The sequence below is a fragment of the Taudactylus pleione genome, unplaced genomic scaffold (assembly GCF_031769625.1).
Source record: "Taudactylus pleione unplaced genomic scaffold, aTauple2 ptg000135l, whole genome shotgun sequence".
Lineage (NCBI taxonomy): Eukaryota > Metazoa > Chordata > Amphibia > Anura > Myobatrachidae > Taudactylus > Taudactylus pleione.
The window spans coordinates 1,176,119-1,196,691 of NW_028284537.1; the positions used below are offsets into that span (position 1 = coordinate 1,176,119).

At 43.2% G+C, this 20,573-nt stretch overlaps 1 protein-coding gene across 1 annotated transcript; it reads left to right on the forward strand.

Annotated features, from left to right (window-relative positions):
* The first annotated feature begins 658 nt into the window (after nt 1–658).
* LMOD3 (leiomodin 3) lies at nt 659–18,081 on the forward strand. Its single transcript, XM_088473371.1, has 3 exons — nt 659–1,132; nt 11,195–12,676; nt 17,689–18,081. Exons 1-3 carry the CDS (start codon nt 842–844, stop codon nt 17,713–17,715), a joined length of 1,800 nt encoding a protein of 599 aa, XP_088329497.1. The 5' UTR covers nt 659–841; the 3' UTR covers nt 17,716–18,081.
* Nucleotides 18,082–20,573: the final 2,492 nt, after the last annotated feature.

A 20,573-nucleotide genomic window follows, 5' to 3' on the forward strand; every position in this document is an offset into this window, starting at 1 on the left:
TAGATAGATATGAGAACTATATATAGATAGATATTAGATAGAAAGATATGAGATAGATATTAGATAGATAGATAGATAGATAGAATTAGATAGATAGATAGATAGATAGATAGAGAGATATATGAGATAGATAGATATTAGATAGATAGATAGATATTAGATAAATAGACAGATATGAATAGGTGTGAGATAGATTTTAAAAAGATGGACAAAAACACATAGGCACATATATAGTATATCACAATAGATTCATTTTTGTATTTCTATATGGTTCCATGTGTACAACAGTAATCATGCGGATGAGGTAATAGGTACTGGAGGCAATAGGTACTGGAGGCAATACTGGAGGTAATAGGTACTGGAGGTAATAGGTACTGGAGGTAATACTGGAAGTAATAGGTACTGGAGGTAATACTGGAAGTAATAGGTACTGGAGGCAATACTGGAGGTAATAGGTACTGGAGGTAATACTGGAGGTAATAGGTACTGGAGGTAATAGATACTAGAGACAAGGCTCAGACGTTTGTGTACAATTAGTCACAGCACAGATTTATAGAACCCTCTAGAAAATGACCACCACATATTACACAATGCGGAGGGGGGACCAGCTGTACTCAAATGTCATGAGCGTTTCCACAGCTGACACCAGTTGCTGAAAACAGAGCATGGCAGCATGGTCATAAATTCCCTATGAAGCCCTTGCACAGCTTAATATAGCTCTGTCCTCAGCTGGAGTGACTGTCGGCTGAGTCCCAGGTGCTGGAGGGTCCTCTCAGAGCACAGAAGGCTTCCCCACAGCCGCCTGCTTCTCTGCTGCTCAGCGTGGACAGCACTAACGACCATGTCCCAACACAGCCAGGACTCGGACTTGGAGGAATTGTTTGCAGATATCGATGAAGATGAGATTTTGGCCAATCTGTCTCCGGAAGAGCTGAAAGAGCTCCAGAGTGAAATGGAGGTGCTGGCACCGGATCCGAAAGTACCTGTGGGAATGATACAAAAGGACCAGACAGAAAAACCACCAACGGGACAGTTTGACCACAGATCTCTCATTGATTATCTACACTGGGAAAAGGAATCTAAGCGCATGTTGGAAGAGGAGAGGGTTCCCGTTACACTTCTACCATCTGAGGTAAATCTTTGTATGGAGGATGGAACTGGAAATGTTTAATGTACTATGGGGCTTATGTACTAAGGCAAATATAAAGGATAAAGTGGTGCATTTTCATTATTTACTCCATATCTACCTCCTCTCTGTTGCAGGGACATTTCTAGAGAGGAGGGGCCCGTGTGCAGTCTCCGAAACGGGCCCCCTCCTCTCCGCCCGGCAGCGAACTGAGCTGTGCGCGGCCAGCACCGAAGTTATAGACTCTGGACACTGGAGTGTGCCCAGAGTTTATAATGTATGCACAGGTCACCGGGAAAATGGCCGCGGCCGCCATTTTCCCTGTACTGCGCATGCGCAAACGACGGGAAAATGGCCGCCGCCGCCATTTTCCATTCGTTTTCCAGCGCCGGACCCCCGCGCCGACGTGGGACTCCAGAGAGGTAAGTAATATTATGGGTGCAGGGTGTGCGGTGCGGGCCCCCCCATACCCAGGGGCCCGTGTTCCCCGCACACCCTGCACCCATTATAGATACGCCCCTGCTCTGTCGCTTTGTGCTCATAAAACCGCTGGCGGGAGTGGCCGGAGGAGCAGTTAGGGTGGAGCTAATGCGCGCATGCATAGTACAGAGATGGCTACCATGTCGGCTCTAACCAATCAGATTCTAGGTATCATTTTATAGAGTGTACTAGATAAATGATCACTTTACTTCCGCCGCAGTGTGCAGCAGGACCTCCTGCAGTCCGCCAGAGAGGGATCTCAAGATCCTCTCCAGCAGGGCAGCCCTATCGCAGTCAATGGACTAACGCCATCGGAAGATGGCTCTGCTTTGCGGATCTTGTTAAACACCGTCCCCATAGAAAACTATAAGGACAGTTGCTGCGGGGTCTGGCAGACAGAGATCGGGAGATATCGGTGATACAGTATCGTCTATTTTCTGTATTCTTACATTGAAGGGATACTTAATTCTGCCTTTATACATGCAGAAACCGCATAATTGATGAATAGGTATGCCCCTAAATGTCTAATGATTGTTTGTGGTCACACTTACCTACTCTCCTGGAGGTTGCGGGAGGCTCCTGAATTTTCGGGTAGCCACCCGGTGCACTGGAAGAGTTTCCGGATCTCCCGCATTACACTCACTTTCTAGTGAGGTGGGCAGGATTGGCAGATAATCAGGGCTCCACATGGAGGGGGCGGGGCTTAATAACGAGAAGTGGCCAGCTGAGTTTCCTCTCCGATGCCTCCTACCAACATTTGCAATCCGAGTGCTGTGTCTGAAGATGCAGCATTGGATCACCATTGCGACCCCGACGTGGGAGTACCACAATTAAGTTAGGGGTGGGCTGGGGCTGGAGGGCAGGGTGCCATCTGCCCCCGGGACAGACAATTTTAGTGATCCGCTGTGAGTAGTCGGGAATGCTGGTACTTGTAGTGCTATGTCTATGTGAGCACAGAATGAATGTATAGGCTGGCACAGTAATCCAGCAAGATGTACATAGCAGAGTACACTGCTCAGTGTCACCCAACATCCTTGCACAATCCCATGCAGCTGTAAGGAGGGCGCTGTGCTGCTGTGTGAGAGGCATGTGGGGACAATAGTGTTTGTATGATGGGATTTTGAGAGGATACAGACAGCATTGTGAGGCTGCATGATGGGAAAGAGGAGGCTGCATGAATGGTATGAGGAGGCTGTGTTATGGAAGCTGTGTAATGGGTATGAGTAGGCTGCAAGATGGGAAAGAGGAGGCCTGTGTGATGGGAATGAGGAGGCCTGTGTGATGGTAATGAGGAGGCCTGTGTGATGGGAATGAGGAGGCCTGTGTGATGGGAATGAGGAGGCCTGTGTGATGGGAATGCGGAGGCCTGTGTGATGGGAATGAGGAGGCCTGTGTGATGGGAATGAGGAGGCTGTGTTATGGGAATGAGGAGGCTATGTGATGGGAATGAGGAGGCCCGTGTGATGAGAATGAGGAGGCTGTGTGATGGGAATGAGGAGGCCTGTGTTATGGGAATGAGGAAGCTGTGTGATAGGTATGATGAGGCTGCGTGATGGGAAAAAGAGGCTGCATGATGGGAAAGAGGAGGTTGCATGAAGGGTATGAGGAGGCTGTGTGATGGAAGCTGTGTGATGGGTATGAGTAGGCTGCAAGATGGGAATGAGGAGGCCTGTGTTATGGGAATGAGCAGGCCTGTGGGATGGGAATGAGGAGGCCTGTGTGATGGGAATGAGGAGGCCTGTGTGATGGGAATGAGAAGGCCTGTGTGATGGGAATGAGGAGGCCTGTGTGATGGGAATGAGGAGGCCTGTGTTATGGGAATGAAGAGGCCTGTGTGATGGGAATGAGGAGGACTGTGTTATGGGAATGAGGAGGCTACGTGATGGGAATGAGGAGGCCTCTGTGATGGGAATGAGGAGGCTGTGTGGTGGGAATGAGGAGGCTTGTGTTATGGGTATGATGAGGCTGCATGACGAGAAAAAGAGGCTGCATGATGGGAAAGAGGAGGTTGCGTGAATGGTATGAGGAGGCTGTGTGATGGAAGCTGTGTGATGGGTATTAGGCTGCAAGATGGGAATGAGGAGGCCTGTGTTATGGGAATGAGGAGGCCTGTGTTATGGGAATGAGGAGGCCTGTGTTATGGGAATGAGGAGGCTGAGTTATGGGAATGAAGAGCAGGTAAGATTCAGCATTGGGCACACCATAGTACTGTGCTAGTAATGTTCACTCTGGCAGCCAGTAGCAGAATGATACACAGTCAGGTGCATAAATATTGGGACATTGACAGAATTTTCATATTTTGGCCTCTATTCACCACCACAATGGCTGTGAAATGAAACAAACAAGATGTGCTTTAACTGCAGACTTTCAGATTTAATTTGAGGGTAATTACATCCAAATCAGGTGAATGGTGTAGGAATTACAACGGTTTCTATATGTGCCTCCAACTTTTTAAGGGGCCAAAAGTAATGGGACAAACTAAACAATCCTAAATCTAACTTTAACTTTTTAATACTTTGTTTCAAATCCTTTGCAGGCAATTACAGCCTGAAGTCTGGAACGCATAGACATCACCAGACCCTGGGTTTCATCCTCGGTGATGCTCTGCCAGACCTCTACTGCAAATGTCTTCAGTTCCTGCTTGTTCTTGGAGCATTTTCCCTTCAGTTTTGTCTTCATCAAGTGAAATGCATGCTCAATCGGATTCAGGTCAGGGGATTGACTTGGCCATTGCATAACATTCCACTTTTTAGCCTTAAAAAACTCTTTGGTTGCTTTTGCAGTAGCTTTGGGTCATTGTCATCTGCACTGTGAAGCGCCGTCCAATGAATTCTGAAGCATTTGACTGAATATGAGCATATAATATTGCCTGAAACACTTCAGAATTCATTCTGCTGCTTTTGTCATCAGTCACATCATCAATAAATACAAGGGTACCAGTTCCATTGGCAGCCATACATGCCCACGCCATGACACTACCACCACCATGCTTCACTGATGAGGTGGTATGTTTTGGATCATGAGCAGTTCCTTTCCTTCTCCATACTCTTCTCTTCCCATCACTCTGGTACAAGTTGATCTTTGTCTCATCTGTTCATAGGATGTTGTTCCAGAACTGTAATGGCTTTTTCAGATGTTGTTTGGCAAACTCTAATCTGGTCTTCCTGTTTTTGTGGCTCACCAATGATTTACATCTTGTGGTGAACCCTCTATATTCACTCTTGTGAAGTCTTCTCTTGATTGTTGACTTTGACACATATACACCTACCTCCTGGAGAGTGTTCTTGATTTGGCCAACTGTTGTGAAGGGGTTTTTCTTCACCAGGGAAATAATTCTTCTGTCATCCACCACAGTTGTTTTCCGTGGTCTTCCAGGTCTTTGGTGTTGCTGAGCTCTCCGGTGCATTCTTTCTTTTTAAGAATGTTCCAAACAGTTGATTTGGCCACACCTAATGTTTTTACTATCTCTCTGATGGGTTTGTTTTGATTTTTCAGTCTAATGATGGCTTGCTTCACTGATAGTGACAGCTCTTTGGATATCATATTGAGAGTCGACAGCAACTGATTCCAAATGCAAATGTCACACCTAGAATCAACTCCAGACCTTTTACCTGCTTAATTGATAATGAAATAACGAGGGAATAGCCCATACCTGTCCATGAAATAGCTTTTGAGTTGATAGTCCCATTACTTTTGGCCCCTTAAAAAGTGGGAGGCACATATAGAAACCGTTGTAATTCCTACACCGTTCACCTGATTTGGATGTAATTACCCTCAAATTTAATCTGAAAGTCTGCAGTTAAAGCACATCTTGTTTGTTTCATTTCAAAGCCATTGTGGTGGTGAATAGAGGCCAAAATATGAAAATTCTGTCAATGTCCCAATATTTATGCACCTGACTGAATATATATATATATATATATATATATATATATAGATATAGATATATGGCATGTGCACACAGCCAGGCTTTGTAAGACCATGAATAATATCTGATGGGGCCGTATGTTGGGCTGTGAGGGATGGACATCAAAGGAGAAGGTGCTGTGAGAGGTGGACATTGAAAGGACTGGGGGAGGTGATGTGAGGTGACTATTGCATAGCTGCCTACTTTTCCGGAACAGCCAGGAGGCTCACGAAAATCGGATGGCACTCCCGTCCACCATATTTTACCTATATGTTATATGTCAACATTTTGGCCATGTCAAAATGACGACATTTAAAATCTAGGTAATCTGCAGTCAAAATATAGATAGGTCTACATTTTTACGACTATCATTAACCCCACTACAAAATCCCGACACCCGGCATACCGAATGAAGGTAAGCCAGGTGTCTTAGCGTTTAGCCGCGGGGGGGGTTAGATTTAGGCACCCCCCTGGGAGGCTTAAGGTAGGGAAAGGGGGGGTTGGGGCTAGGTCCCCCCTGGGAGGATTAGGTTTAGGGAGGGGGGGTTAAGTTTAGGCACTAACTGGGGGGAGGTTAGGGTTAGGCACTAGGGGGGGAGGTTAGGGTTAGACACTAGAGGGTGAGGTTAGAGTTAGACACTAGAGGGTGAGGTTAGGGTTAGACACGAGGGTGAGGTTAGGGTTAGACACTAGAGGGTGAGGTTAGGGTTAGGCACTAGGAGGGAGGTTAGGGTTAGGCACTAGGAGGGAGGTTAGGGTTAGGCACTAGGAGGGAGGTTAGGGTTAGGCACTAGGAGGGAGGTTAGGGTTAGGCACTAGAGGTGTTGTGTTTTAAGCCCACTTTTATTTTCCCTTGTCACATATGACTGCGTCCCTTTGTTTGAATCGAATTCTATTGTGAAATTCGCAGACGATACCACAACAGTGGGTCTTATATCTGACGGGGATGAGCAGGCATACTGTACCGTGGTGCGATGGAGCATTTCATTAAATGGAGTAAGGGAAATTGTTTCATTTTAAATTTGAAAAAAACCCCAAAAGAAATAATTATTGATTTCAGGAGGACGAATATGTCTATGTTACTGCAATTTACTACTGACCACTTGGAGGTGGAGAGGGTAAAAGATTTTAAATGACTGGGTATTATTATCTCTGACGATTTATCCTGACATTCCAATGTTATAGCCATGTTAAAGAAAGCGTAACGTTTATATTTTCTGAGGAGATTACAGGTAATGAATCTATCTAGGAAAAATGTGATGAATATTTACTGCTGCGTTATCGAGTGTGTGCTAACCTATTGTATACCGGTATGGTACGGGAACAGTACTAAAGCGGATCGTACGTTGTTAGAATGAACCTGAATGGAGATTTTATCTAATGTGAATTGTTCCATGCTGTGATGTGTATGTGCTTTACCTGGTTCTTTGTTATTTATTTGTTCTTTTATAATGAGAATAAAAGTATTTATCATATCTCTTATCTTTTATATATGTATATATTAGGGATGTGCAGGCTCGGTTCTACATATATATATATATATATATATATATATGTACACATAAGGCAGCACTCAGAATCGTAGTAGCAGGTGAAAGACGTGTAGATTTATTCAATAATGTAGCTGTACATCAACGTTTCGGGGCCTCTCGCCCCTTCATCAGGATAACAAGAATACATGTTAAATGTGTAAAACAGATTTAAATACCTTACCCCACCGGAACGTCGATGTACAGCACGTATGATTAAATAAATCTACACGTCTTTCACCTGGTACTACGACTCTGAGTGCCGCCTCATGTGTTCATATGTCGTGGGGACGCTGTTCCCTGTAAAGGAAGGCACCTGAGCAAGCACTATCTGTACCACATCATGAGTGCCGGATCACTGTGGTTGTTTTATTTTAGAGTGCCACCCAATTTCTCATTATTATTTGCATTTTTCCACAAGGGAAGGCACCCAGCGCTTTGTTGTTTACATTCAAGCCAGAGTGCCGAGTATTCCCAGGGTTGTCTTAACCGCAGTGTGGGCCCTGGGCAAAGCAATGCACTGGGGCCCCTACCCACCCATTCACAGGAAAAAAATTTAAATGTTCAATACAATTAAACCTTCCTGCATGCCCATCAGCCCTGCCACACATGCAGAGGGACTCTGTCTGAAGCAGGCGGATGAAGTGAAACTGGAACTGAGGTGAGTACTCGTCACCGGGGGGGATGGGGTGGAGGAGGTTAGATCAGAATACAGCACACCAGCGGCCGGCTTATAAAAATATCACAAATATACCAACTGGCCATGGCTGCAGGGGGGCGGGTTGCGGGCCCCTACAAGCTTCGGGCCCTTGGGCAACTGCCCAACAAGCCCAATGGAAGATATGGCCCTGAGTATTCCATGTTATATATATATATATATATATATATATATATATATATATATATAAAAGAAATATCTGTGAATTTCTCAGATGAAGGCACTCACTTAAAAATTATTGATTTTATTGAGACATTTTTCTTCAAAAAACTTTTAGACGTTAAAGTCTGCTGCTTTCGGAGCTCTGAGCTCCATGTGTGCGCTGTTCAGGTTGCTGTTGATGCTGCCACTATGAAGGATAAGGTGATGTTAACACATCCATATCCTCATTGTGCCAGGCAGCGATTCTGATACAGTATGTTGAACATACATATGATTTCGACATCTATAAACTTGTAATTTGAAAGACACTAGTCTTGAAAAAGGTCATAAATTGGACCGAAACGTCGACACAACCAAATATGGTGTCTGACTTTAACGTCTAAAAGTTTTTTGAAGAAAAATGTCTCAATAAAATCAATAATTTTTAAGTGAGTGCCTTCATCTGAGAAATTCACAGATATTTCTTATATTTTGGAACCCAAGGGTTTGGAGAGCACCCTGAACATATAACTTTTTAAGGTGCGAGTGCAGTATATTGGACTATATATATATATATATATATATATATATGAGGTTTGGAAAGAACATGCGCCTGATAGTGTAGTAATTCAAAACGGTTTTAGCACGTGCTCAAATATAAATGTGCGTACCAGAAAATAAAACTTTATCACTTGTCTGTGGTTCTTTTGCTGGGACCTCATATGGTGGGGTACACTCAAAACTTCAGGGTAACTAGGAACCTTAAATAAGATTGGCTCGCACCGAACCAAAATAAACACATATAGTGTAGTAATTTACGTCCAAGTAGAGTGGTATGATAAGAAAACAAGAATGCGTACCAGAATGTCACTTGAATCACTGCATAAAGTACTATGTGTCTTGGGGACCTCTTCAACATCCCATAATAGTCCCAATGGTTCGTATATAGATGGAGTAGGTCAGCTTTAAATAAGCAGAGAATGACCCTTACTCAGAGAAGCTTCATCAACAAGGGGTTTTTAATGACACTTAGTACAGGGTACATAAAAAGGTTTAAAAAAACATAAATAAGATAATGGAGTGCTTATCTGTGAATAGTCAGCAGTATGGAGAGGGGCTGGAACAAGGGTCCCAACGCGTTTCGTCTGGATAGACTTCCTCAGGGGCCCCTGAGGATGTTGAAGAGGTCCCCAAGACACATAGGGCCTGATTCAGAGCCGCTCGTAAGCGGCCGCTCGTTCGCTCTGAGCGATGTTTGCCCAACTGCGCATGCGTACGGATCGTTATACGCATGCGCGAACCAGTCAGTGCGGTCGAAATTCATGTGCTTGCAAAATAGCGAATGCCTGATAATTTGAGTGACAGAAAGAGGCGTATGTGGGTGGTAACAGGGGAAGGTGCTTGAAAACGGGGAGTGGAGATCCGATCGCAGGCGTGCTTAAAGGTCAAAACGGGCGTTTTATGGGTGTGCATAATTAAAACAGCAGCATCATTGAGCACGTCACTGGGTTATTTTATAGCCAGAACTGCTCGCAAAATTGTGGTAGCAAAAACCAACCACAAGAATAGCGAGCAGTTCATACCCTGGTCGATGTACTCGATTAATCTAATAGCGGACATGACGTAGGATGCGAGCGGCCAGGGGGCGTAGTTTCCCAAAAAACGACCGCAAGTTTTGTTCGCTCGTTCAGACCTAGAGGCGTGAACAGACCGCAAAGAGCGAACGGTTCATTTGAATAGCCACCCCTTTTTTTTGAATGAACGACCGCAAATAGCGACCGGCTCTGAATCAGGCCCATAGTACTTTATGCAGTGATTCAAGTGACATTCTGGTACGCATTCTTGTTTTGTTATCACACCACTCTACTTGGACGTAAATTACTACACTATATGTGTTTATTTTGGTTCGGTGCGAGACAATCTTATTTAAGGTTCCTGGTTACCCTGAAGTTTTGAGTGTACCCCACCATATGAGGTCCCAGCAAAAGAACCACAGATAAGCGATAAAGTTTTATTTTCTGGTACGCACATTTATATTTGAGCACGTGCTAAAACCGTTTTGAATTACTACACTATCAGGCGCATGTTCTTTCCAAACCTCATTTCCAGATCACATTTACCCTGATTGCCACTCGGGAACACGGGAAGACTGCTGCCACCTTCACCAGAGGGATTAAAGTGTCACACCCATTAGCACCAACTGGACTTTATATACAACTTTGCACTACAGTGCAATATCACCTGTGATTTGAACCAGAGCACCATTCTACACACCCTATACATATATATATATATATATATATATATATATATATATATATATATATATGTATATATATAATTCTATAACTCCACCCACAGTTCCTGAACCTATTTTTCCAGACTAAAATAGCCGTATATATATATAAATATATATATATATATATATATATACACAGTGTATATACAAAGATAGGCCTGTAAACACACCTATGCACAGAGGTGTTCTATGGGGGAGTATGTGCAATCTCTGTGCAGACCCCTCCTCACACTGGTGCATGCTCAAAGCAGACTCTGGCATTGCATCAGAGGTCACTGGTCAAATCTCCAGGAAAATGGCGCCAACACCATTCTAGGGAGATTGCACTAGTGCCATTATCACAGTGATTTCTTCAGTAGTGACCGGTATGGGTGTAGACTGTGCGGTCGACTCAAGGTGCCATGTGCACCGCACACCGTTCACCCTATATTGATAAGCCAGTGCATAAACACACTTTATATTGGAGATGAGCAGTTCAGTTCTACTCGGTTTTGTTCGGATCTGAAAAACGGCTTCTTATTGGCTACCTGGCTCTCACGTGTTCTGGATAGCCAATAACATAAGGGCCTGATTCAGAGGAAAATCCAACCACAAGCACTGCGAGCAGTTCAGACGCCTTTCGATGTACTCGATTAATCTAATAAATAGCGGAGATGACGTATGATGCGAGCGGCCAGGGGGCATCTTTACAAAATAGCGAGCACATGTTTTGTTCGCTCGCTCAGACATAGAGGCGTCAACAGACCGCAAAGAGCGAGCGCTCAATTTAAATAGCCGGCCCCTTTTTCTGAACGAGCGAGCGTAAATAGCGTCCGGCTCTGAATCAGGCCCTAAATCCGAACTGGTGCTAATTTGTCGAAAAGAACAGAGTAGAACCAAAACGCTCATCACTACTTTCTATATATATGTCCTCTCTCAAAATATTATTATTTTTTTTTCATTGATCCTTGATTCATTTCTCATAATGAATTCTTATGTAATTTATCACCAACAGAGAATAACCGCCAGGGAGGAGAATGAGAAGGCAGATTGTCCAGGCGAAGATGTAGTTGAGCAACCAACGGTAGAAGAAAGTAAAGATAACATATTGGAAGAAGATTGTGACACGGACAGTTTCAATGGAACAGCTGATGTAATAGAGGAGGCAGAGACAAACCAAAGTTTGGAAACAGTAGAGGAACCAGAAAACATAGAAAATAGGGAAAATGATCCAGAAAATGAGATACAGCCAATATCTCAACACAACGGGGAGGTGACGGAGGTCGTAGAGAAGGAGACAGAGATAGAACAGGATAATAACAACACTCCAATCAATACCGATGTTCCAGATTCCAGTGAAAAAAGTGAAGACATAAAGCCGGATGAGAAGATCTCCAAATTAAATATACCAAAGAAATTAGCGGTAGACTCTAGTTTCATTAAAATGACAGCCAGGCCTTCTGGCAATCAAACTAACTTGGACAGAACATTGCAGTCCATACGAGAAAACCGTCCAGACGTGACAGAAGTCAACTTAAACAACATTGAGAATATTCCAAAACAAATGCTGGTTGACTTCGTAAACTGCATGAAGAAAAACAAGCACGTAAAAACATTCAGCATGGCGAACGTTGGAGCCGACGAGAACGTCGCTTTTGCTCTGGCCAACATGCTACGAGAAAACAGGAGCATTATCACCTTAAATATTGAGTCCAACTTTATCACCGGAAAGGGGATTGTGGCCATTATACGGTGCCTGCAGTTTAATGAGCATTTAACCGAGCTGAGGTTCCACAATCAAAGGCACATGTTGGGCCACCATGCTGAGATGGAGATTGCGCGGCTTCTGAAGGCCAATAACACGTTGTTGAAAATGGGCTACCATTTTGAGCTGCCAGGACCGAGAATGGTTGTTACCAATTTGCTTACTAGAAATCTGGACAAGCAAAGGCAAAAAAGGAAAGAAGAACAAAAACAGCAGCAGAACAAAGATGAAGAAGAGATTATAACCATGCTGGAGAATGGCCTAGAGTTTGGGATACCTCCGGAGCTTTGGGCAATGTTGAACCAACCCTCACTGCCACCTCCTCCTAACTCCAGAATGCCAACAATCCCTGAGGAACCTAAAATCCCTGTGGTGCCCCTTAGAAAAAGTAAACAGAATAAGCCAGCTCCTAGCTCGCAGAACATTTCTAATCCCGAGCCGCCACCTTTCCAAGCAGTGAAGCTCAAAAAGTTTCAAACCAAGTCCGCGGCTCAAAAGTTAAGGGAAGAGACAGACAAAACTAGTTTGCGGGATATGATACAATTGAAGAGAGCAACTCCCAAGTCAAGCACATCTCAAAGTTCAGAGCTGTCGGAGAAAGCCAATCTGAAGGACGTAATAAAAACCCTGAAACCAGTGCCAAGATCTCGCCCACCTCCTAAAGTCGACATGACCCCAAGAGACGTGCTTTTAAAAGATATTCGGCAGAGTAACGTGGCCTATCTTAAAGCGGTGAGAATTTATTTATATAATGATATATAATATTTCTGTAATACAGTTGTCTAAAATAAGTCTATACAATGTCATTGTTTAATTGATCAAACTTTGGTAGCCCGTAAATGGCTATTTACTTTCTAAAGGGATTGTCCACTTTTAAGCTAGACCTTTTGCTAGATATATTATAGGGATGTAGTTTAAACCCTGTATGTGGGATGGCGGCACTCAGAATGACGGCACCAGAATCCCAACACCAGTTGGGATCCCGGCGCAGGCATTCCGACCACCGGAATCCCAATGGTAAGTAGTGGGATTAGGTGGAGGGTTAGGGTTAGACACTAGACACCGATAATCGTGAATTTGCATTCAGCATTGCACCACTGAATAAGCCCCTTGTGCGTACATGTGAAGTTGCAAAAAAAAATTGCTCAATTGCGCCAATTTTGGCATTGTGTGCTAATACATTGTAATTGCAACAAGGGAAAGCTAGTAAAACCATTTTATATCCTTAGTGATCAAAAACAGAAATTACTTATAATTATAATCCTACATAATAATAGAAATTCAGAGGTATTAGTTACATACATTTGAAAATATATGAATAAGTGCCAGGCCAGCGTCAAGGTTCCTCTATACTGGCGTCCCTAACATTAAGGGGTTCACGTCCAAGGCGCAGGGTTCCCCAAAAAATTCCAGCCAAGGACCATCCCCAGGGCATCACACGAAAGGGGAAAAAAAGGTGATAGTGATAGTGAAGTGTAATTATAAGTTAGAAAAGTGCACTCTTGTAGCCACACCCACTCATTTGCATATTCAACCACCATTTTTTTTCCATTGCTCACTGAAAATTACTAAATTCTCCCAAGCAATAATCAGCCCGATCAGACGATAATTACCTGATCAGGCCGATAATTGCACAGTGTGACCCTGCTTTAGAGGAGCAAGCTATTGCCGATGTTTGTGCAGTTGAGCAGTTCTTTGCTACTGTGCAGGCGCAAAATATTCTGAAAACCCCTACAGCGCATGCGTTACCCTGTGTGTAGGCACAAATGCGCTGTTGTGTATGGGACCGCTAGCAGAAATGGCGTGGCAAAACCATGCAAGCCCCTGGGTGGTGACTGGGAGGTAACAGGAAGTGCATGCAAAAACAGGCTGTCTCATGGGCGTGTTATGGGAGTGTTGTCAGTGAAAGCCTGTACATTCTCAGTCGCACAGACGCAGAGTACAGAATGAGACACAGCGCCTGTCATAGAACGGTGCAAGTGTCAGTCAAGCACGCAATGGTGTGCCGATGGTAGACTGTTCAGAACCACCGGGCACTGAAAGTTAGCGTCTCATGGCTTGCACGTTCCGGCACACGCTAGGATACAGGGGAAATGGCTGAAAGTAGCATTTGCATATTATAGCCACTGGAACCCTGAAAAAGATGCCTTTTGGCGGTGACTGCGTGCACCTTTAAATCAGACCCACCGAGTTTAACGATCTGAATAACTACTCATCGCACACTATGAAGGAAATTCAATGTGGGTCTTTTTTTTATTTTATTTTTACAATTCAGTTAGAAATCCGCAACCACTTCATGCAGCAAAATCAATTTTTTTTCCGTGCGCACCTCCCGCTGTAGGTGAAAAGGTAGGGAAGTCCTAATTGTAAGGTAAAAATGTCAGGAACAGGACATGGTGCAGCACCCCTCGGACGCGCCTCCCAGTGAAAATAAATGTATTTAGAAGCATGTTGACAGTAACATTGGGTTGAATGATGTGGGACATGTATCCTTACAGTACTGTTGTATTGGTGGGAAAGGGGGTTTTGAGCTTCCAGATTACATTATTTTACTTTAACTTGTATGTAAACTTCTAAAAATAACATTAGAGACATTTTATATCCCCAAATTACTATAAATACTTTTATTTACTAAAATACACTGGCTGGCTATAATGTTTCCGCCATTATTAAAAAAATGTAAACAATACTTTGCTTATGGCCACTAACAGCTTTCTACGCTGTCCTGCTGTCTTATTTGACACTTGCAGTATTTGGGGTTCAGGATGACTTCCCGACTTTTTTCATGCACTTCTGCCAGGTCCTCACTGTACAAAGTGTGAAATCATGGTGACTGAGAGTTGCCATTTTCAACTGAAGCTTAGGGTGCACCACACACCACGACTTGCAAATGATGCAATGTCATTAACAATTTCCCTTGAACTTCCCGGCAGCTCCCAGGCAGTCCTGGACAAACGATATCATGCATAAAGTCAGGCTTGCCTACCCTCCCGATTTGGTCGGGAGCCTCCCGAATATCAGGTGCCGCTCCCGACCCCCTGGACAAATACTAGAAACCCCCGCAGCGGGGGGCGATGATGCGATTTGCGCTGAATCGCGTCACCGTGGCTCCGCCCCCTGCTTCACAATGCCTTTATTTTCGGCATTGTAAAGAGGGGCGGATCCACAATCACGCGGCCCTGCCCTGGCCCCACCCCCACACAAAGTCAGTGCCCGGCCACGCCCCCCGCTGTATGCAGGCATTCAGCTCCCTCCCGGAAGGAGGGAGCTGAATGTCGGCAATTATGCATAAAGTTTTAATTTTGACAAACGATCTACTAATGACCTATCGTGTGTCCTTAACGCAAAGAGATTGCCAGATCTTACCTGCAGCAGGTAATATCTGAAGATACAATTAACGACCCGCATAGGGATCGTTAACGTTCGTGGACACTGCAAGATTTGCACAAATTTAAATGACTTATTGTTACGATGAGTCCAAATCGTGCAGATAATCATCTAGTGTGCGGGTACCTTAAGGCTCATACACACTAGACGATGTGCTGTATGAACGATATTGGTGAAAGATTTCCCTTGTACGTTCTGTAGTGCAGGACAAACGATATTGGGTGTACACCCTGACAGATATATTTCAGTGAAGTCATCCTTCCACATCTCTGAACAGGTGATTCTTGACGATATCGTCAGATTGGCCTGCATGTACGGACGCCAAAAGACATCGTTAACAACCTGCGGATCGCGCATCGTTGGTAGTTCACTGCATACACACTGAACGAAATGAACAATATACCGTTATCGTCCATATCATTCATAAAAATCAGCTTGTGTGTATGTGGCTTTATTGAGAGCATGCTTTACCTAATATATGCAGCAATGTGCGCAATTTGTAAGGCGTGATGTAAAAGTACGGAAATCACTCCTAATTGACTTGCACCGCTGGGTGCAGTGAGGGTGAAAGTACAACAGTTACACAGACACTTGGGGTATATTTACTACAGCGCAGGTTTTTCGAAATGGAGAATTTGCCCAGAGCAACCAATCAGATTCTACTTAACATTTATCACCTTCTAGAAGATAATAGCTAGAATCTGATTGGTTGCTATGGGCAACATCTCCACTTCTAAAAACTCTCACTTTAGTAAATATACCCCATTACACAGTGCACTAAAGGGCATTGCTGCCTGTCATTTTCAAATAATAATGACCTATTATTTTCTTTTTATATATTTAAATGTCTTTAAACATCACAAAAAAAAAATAAAACAAATTGCAAAATCAACAAATTTTTCATAAATCCTTCAAGGTTAGACTCAGAGTTTTATTTAGGGCTTAGAAAGGCGAACTAGTCCCTAATCCTTCACCCCAAACAAACTATCCAATCTGTAAATAATAGGGGGAAAAAATAGAAAAAAAGCTCCAAATTGTTGCCTGATCCTAAGTCCAAACTTTAAGTGAATTCTTATGGCCTCATTTCCAAATGAGAGGTAGCTGGACTTGTGCTCTCTGACTCCTGAGTAACCATAGTGGTTAGGGGGTGAACCTCAGGTCCAGCCAGGAGCTGGCATGGATTGGGTGGGTGGTAAAGTGAATACCAATTTTTTCCATGCAACAACTTTGTTTTTCACAGACTAACGGTGCTATTTAATTAATGGCATTAACTGTGAACTGCTGTCAGTACTGCTGCTCTTTGTGACTACTGGCAAGTCTCCCCCACACCCTGGATGTTGGGCCACTGTATACTACTGCGATGTGAGCAGCTGCACATGGTGAAGAATTGCATATGGACCAATGTTTATTTAATACTTACTTTTATTGATTTCCATTGTATTGCATAGGATGACCTCACTCTTTATGTTGCATGTACTATGTATTTTAAATTTAATTCCTGGATCTTAAAGAGTGCATGCGATATAACCGCCTTGGTAGTTAGAAGCGTTTGACTGTCCTATCCTGCAAACTGATGTGTGTCTCTTTTGGAGACAAATTATACTATATGTAATTATTAAATAATAATGATTTACCCTTGAAATTCAGAAATTTTAATTATGTTAACGTTTTGTCTGTTTCCCCAAAATCTACTAAGCACCTTAGCCAAATTACTGGAGCAGTATAATACCCCTTTTACACCGGAGCTAAAACCCGGGTTTTTGAAGGGTTAACCCGGGCAGCTCCCTGGTGTAAAAGGGGAGAGAGTTGGATCGCCGGGTCGAGTGACCCGGCAATCCAACCCAGGTAACTAGCAGGGTTTAACACGGGCATAGCCCGTGAAACCCTGCTGTGAGAACAGCGCACTCTGGGTCACGATGACCTGGAGTGCGCTGCTAGCCGGCCGATTGGTCCGACTTCAGTGGCGCTTGGAGATGACGTCATCTCCAAGCGACCACTTTCACAACCGCAAAAGCCGGGTCTATGCAGACCTGACTGCGGTGTGAGTGGCGCTGACTCCGGAATATCCCGAGTTGGCGCTGGCAAAATTCCGGGTCTGACCTGGACAGGAACTTTGTTCCAACTCCGGGTCAGACCCGGAATTTAGGTGGAAAAGGGGTATAATAGAGCAATCACTTCTAAACATGTTTTTCTAATAAAATAAATACTAAAGTTATTTTAAACAACATAAATGGCAATTTTATGGCAGAGCCCAAAACTTTATCGTCGCTAGACCAAAACCACATACAAAATATTGTCATTTTTGTTGTGTGAAAATATGAAATGACTGATTGATTCTGAATTTGTGTATTATACAGGTACCGCTACCCAAAGAACTGGAATGACACCAGCACTGGTTATGAGAAGATCTTTACGTATAGACTGTCCAATTATTGCTTCCAGTGATCATCTGAAAACAATAGGGGAGATTATCGTTAGTTGTATGGGATCAACACAGCACACTGAATGAGAAGAAGAATGAGCATTTGTATGAATTGTTAACATGGTATCTGTAACCGACCTATTCAGACATAGCACACAAGAGAGGCACCGAGAACGCCCTATATTATGCAATGCATTGTATGCAGTGGTGCCAGAGATATAGGCAGCTCCGAGATACAGGTTCATGGCACCACTTCCATAACTGTATGTGAGGACCTGCGTTTCTGCCCAAACAGCCTTCAAATATCAGATCCCATTCCCATAACGCAGCCAGGTGTATCAGAGCATTATTGGCCTAGGGCCTACATACTTATCCCCAGATGTTCACTTACAGGACAGAGCGGGAACAGGTCAAACATAAAGGGGTGAAAGCAAATTTAGGGGGTCAATGCGGGATTTTGTCTGTGGGAATTCCAACTATATGGTAAGTATAATAGATGAACCCTGGAAATAATTAAAATAATAAAGTAAGCCGGCTGCAGTCCTAGAAATGTCCGTTCAGCCACGATCTTCACATTTTAAGCATTAAGTTTGACCTAGAAGGGATAGTGTATGGATAACATCAATGTCATGTCATCAAACCATTTGGGTGACCACAGAAACTCCTGGATGGAGACTATGGGGTCTATGTACTAAGCCTTGGGGAGAGAGAAGGTGGAGGGAGATAAAGTACCAACCAATCAGCTCCTAATGGTCACTTGATAGGTTGGTTGAAAAAAAAGAGTTAGGAGCTGATCGGTTGGTACTTTATCTCTCTACGAGGCTTAGTACATACACCTTAGTCTTCCTGAAAGATGCCCCCCCCCCACCCCATACTTGGCTCCAAAGCTCATGATAAAAGTCCTAGGTAACCAATAGCACTGGCAGGAGATATATAACACAATGGAGGGAGAGAAGGATCAAAGCTGAAAGCAGAGGTCGGCGCAGGCCAAGTACATTTGGGAGATAACCAGGTTCTGTATGTAGTAAGAAGACAAAGAGCACATCTAGGTTTCACTCAGAACAGAACCTATTACAGCTCATGGTGGATTCACAGGCCTGGACCCACTAGCAGTACACTTAAAGATAGGCAGGAACAGGCCTGTGCCATAACGGACACTAGGGGGTCTATTTACTAAGCAGTGTTAGGAGACAGAGTGAAAGTGATAAGAAAGTGATAAGGTGCCAGCCAATCAGCTCACAACTGTCATTTTTCAAACATAGCCTGTGAGATGACAGTTGGGAGCTGATTGGCTGGCACCTTATCACTTTCTTATCACTTTTCACTCTGTCTCCTAACACTGCTTAGTAACTAGACCCCGAGATTTTGGATACAGCATACTCTCACAGAGGCACAGCTGCGCGAATGAGTCACAGTACAATCTTTACCTAGCATGCCACTTGACCGGAACTGTCCTATGTGAATTTATATTTTAAGCCATATCGGGAGTTTTTCCTTTATGTGTTATTCAGTGTCAGCACTTTATTGAAAGTGGACGGAACAATGACACTTTGCCTGTCGCTGTCGTCTTCTAACCTGATATACCAGCTGTTCTCGTCAACCTGTGAATGATCTTGCTCAGCATTTTGTAGCCAACAAGGTCAAAAATCACCTGTTTGTTCGGCAACAGCAGGTGTGGACACCTTAATTTCCTTTACCAAATCTCTGTGTCCTTCAGGGTTAGAGCACCCCTTTCCCCCCCTCAAAGCATTCTATTTTGGAACGCAAACAGACAGTACTGAGAGATGGGGCACAAATGTCACAGTAATATGGCAGTGATCTCTTGATGGCATTAAACAGTAGCGTTAGATATTGCAGTATAGTCTCACCAATTGGAAAAGGAGAGACAACCGCAGCAGTGAGTGACCTTCTCTTCAATACTCAATTTAAAAAGTTTCAATTTATTAGTTACTCACTGAAGAGGTGCTACCCACTATAAAAAGATATAAAGTATAAAAAAAACAAAAACAAGGATAGTGATGCGGTACACTGGTCACACAAATAAAATGTAACCTTTATTAAATTCCATATACAATTATAACGTAAACATATAACCCATAAATAGGTAAAATATTAAAATAGAAAACAAAAATATTTTTTTCAATAAGTGACAGACTGTCTGAATAGACAAAAATGGAGGTTATGCACAATTATTCACTAAGGGACAGATGTAATAGGGTGAGAGTATAAAAAATGTGAGAGTTTCCCGGCATGGAGTGATCTCGGTTTTCCATAAGTGATTTACTTGCCTTTCTTTAATTCCCTCCCCCCCCTATTTTTTCTTTTCTCTTCTTTTTCTTTGTATATTTTTTTTTATTTATTTCCCTATTTTGTTTTTTTTTCTATTTTTGTTACAAATCAAAAATTTGATTGATGTGCATTTTTGGTGTAGTTTTATTTTTGTGGAAAATAATATTTGATATATTTGAATTGTAGATTGTTCAAATAATTTTTTGTGCATGATAATATTCGTGCTGTATTTTCTATCAAAATTAAAAATAAAGAGATTACCAAAAAAAAAAAATGATAGAGTTTTCTCACACTTTTTAAACTGGGCCAATGTAATAGAGTCCAAGAACAAAGCAACAGAGCAAATTTGCACATTTTATAGACTCAAAAAAACTCTCACAATTTAAAATCTTATTCAGATGTTTTCCCATTTTGAAGATAAAACTCGACCAATGTGAGAGTCTACTGCTAAACTCTCACATTTACTAAACTCTCACCCTATTACATTTGGCCCTAGGCACCTGATTCAGCAAGGATCGCTATTCTGTTTAT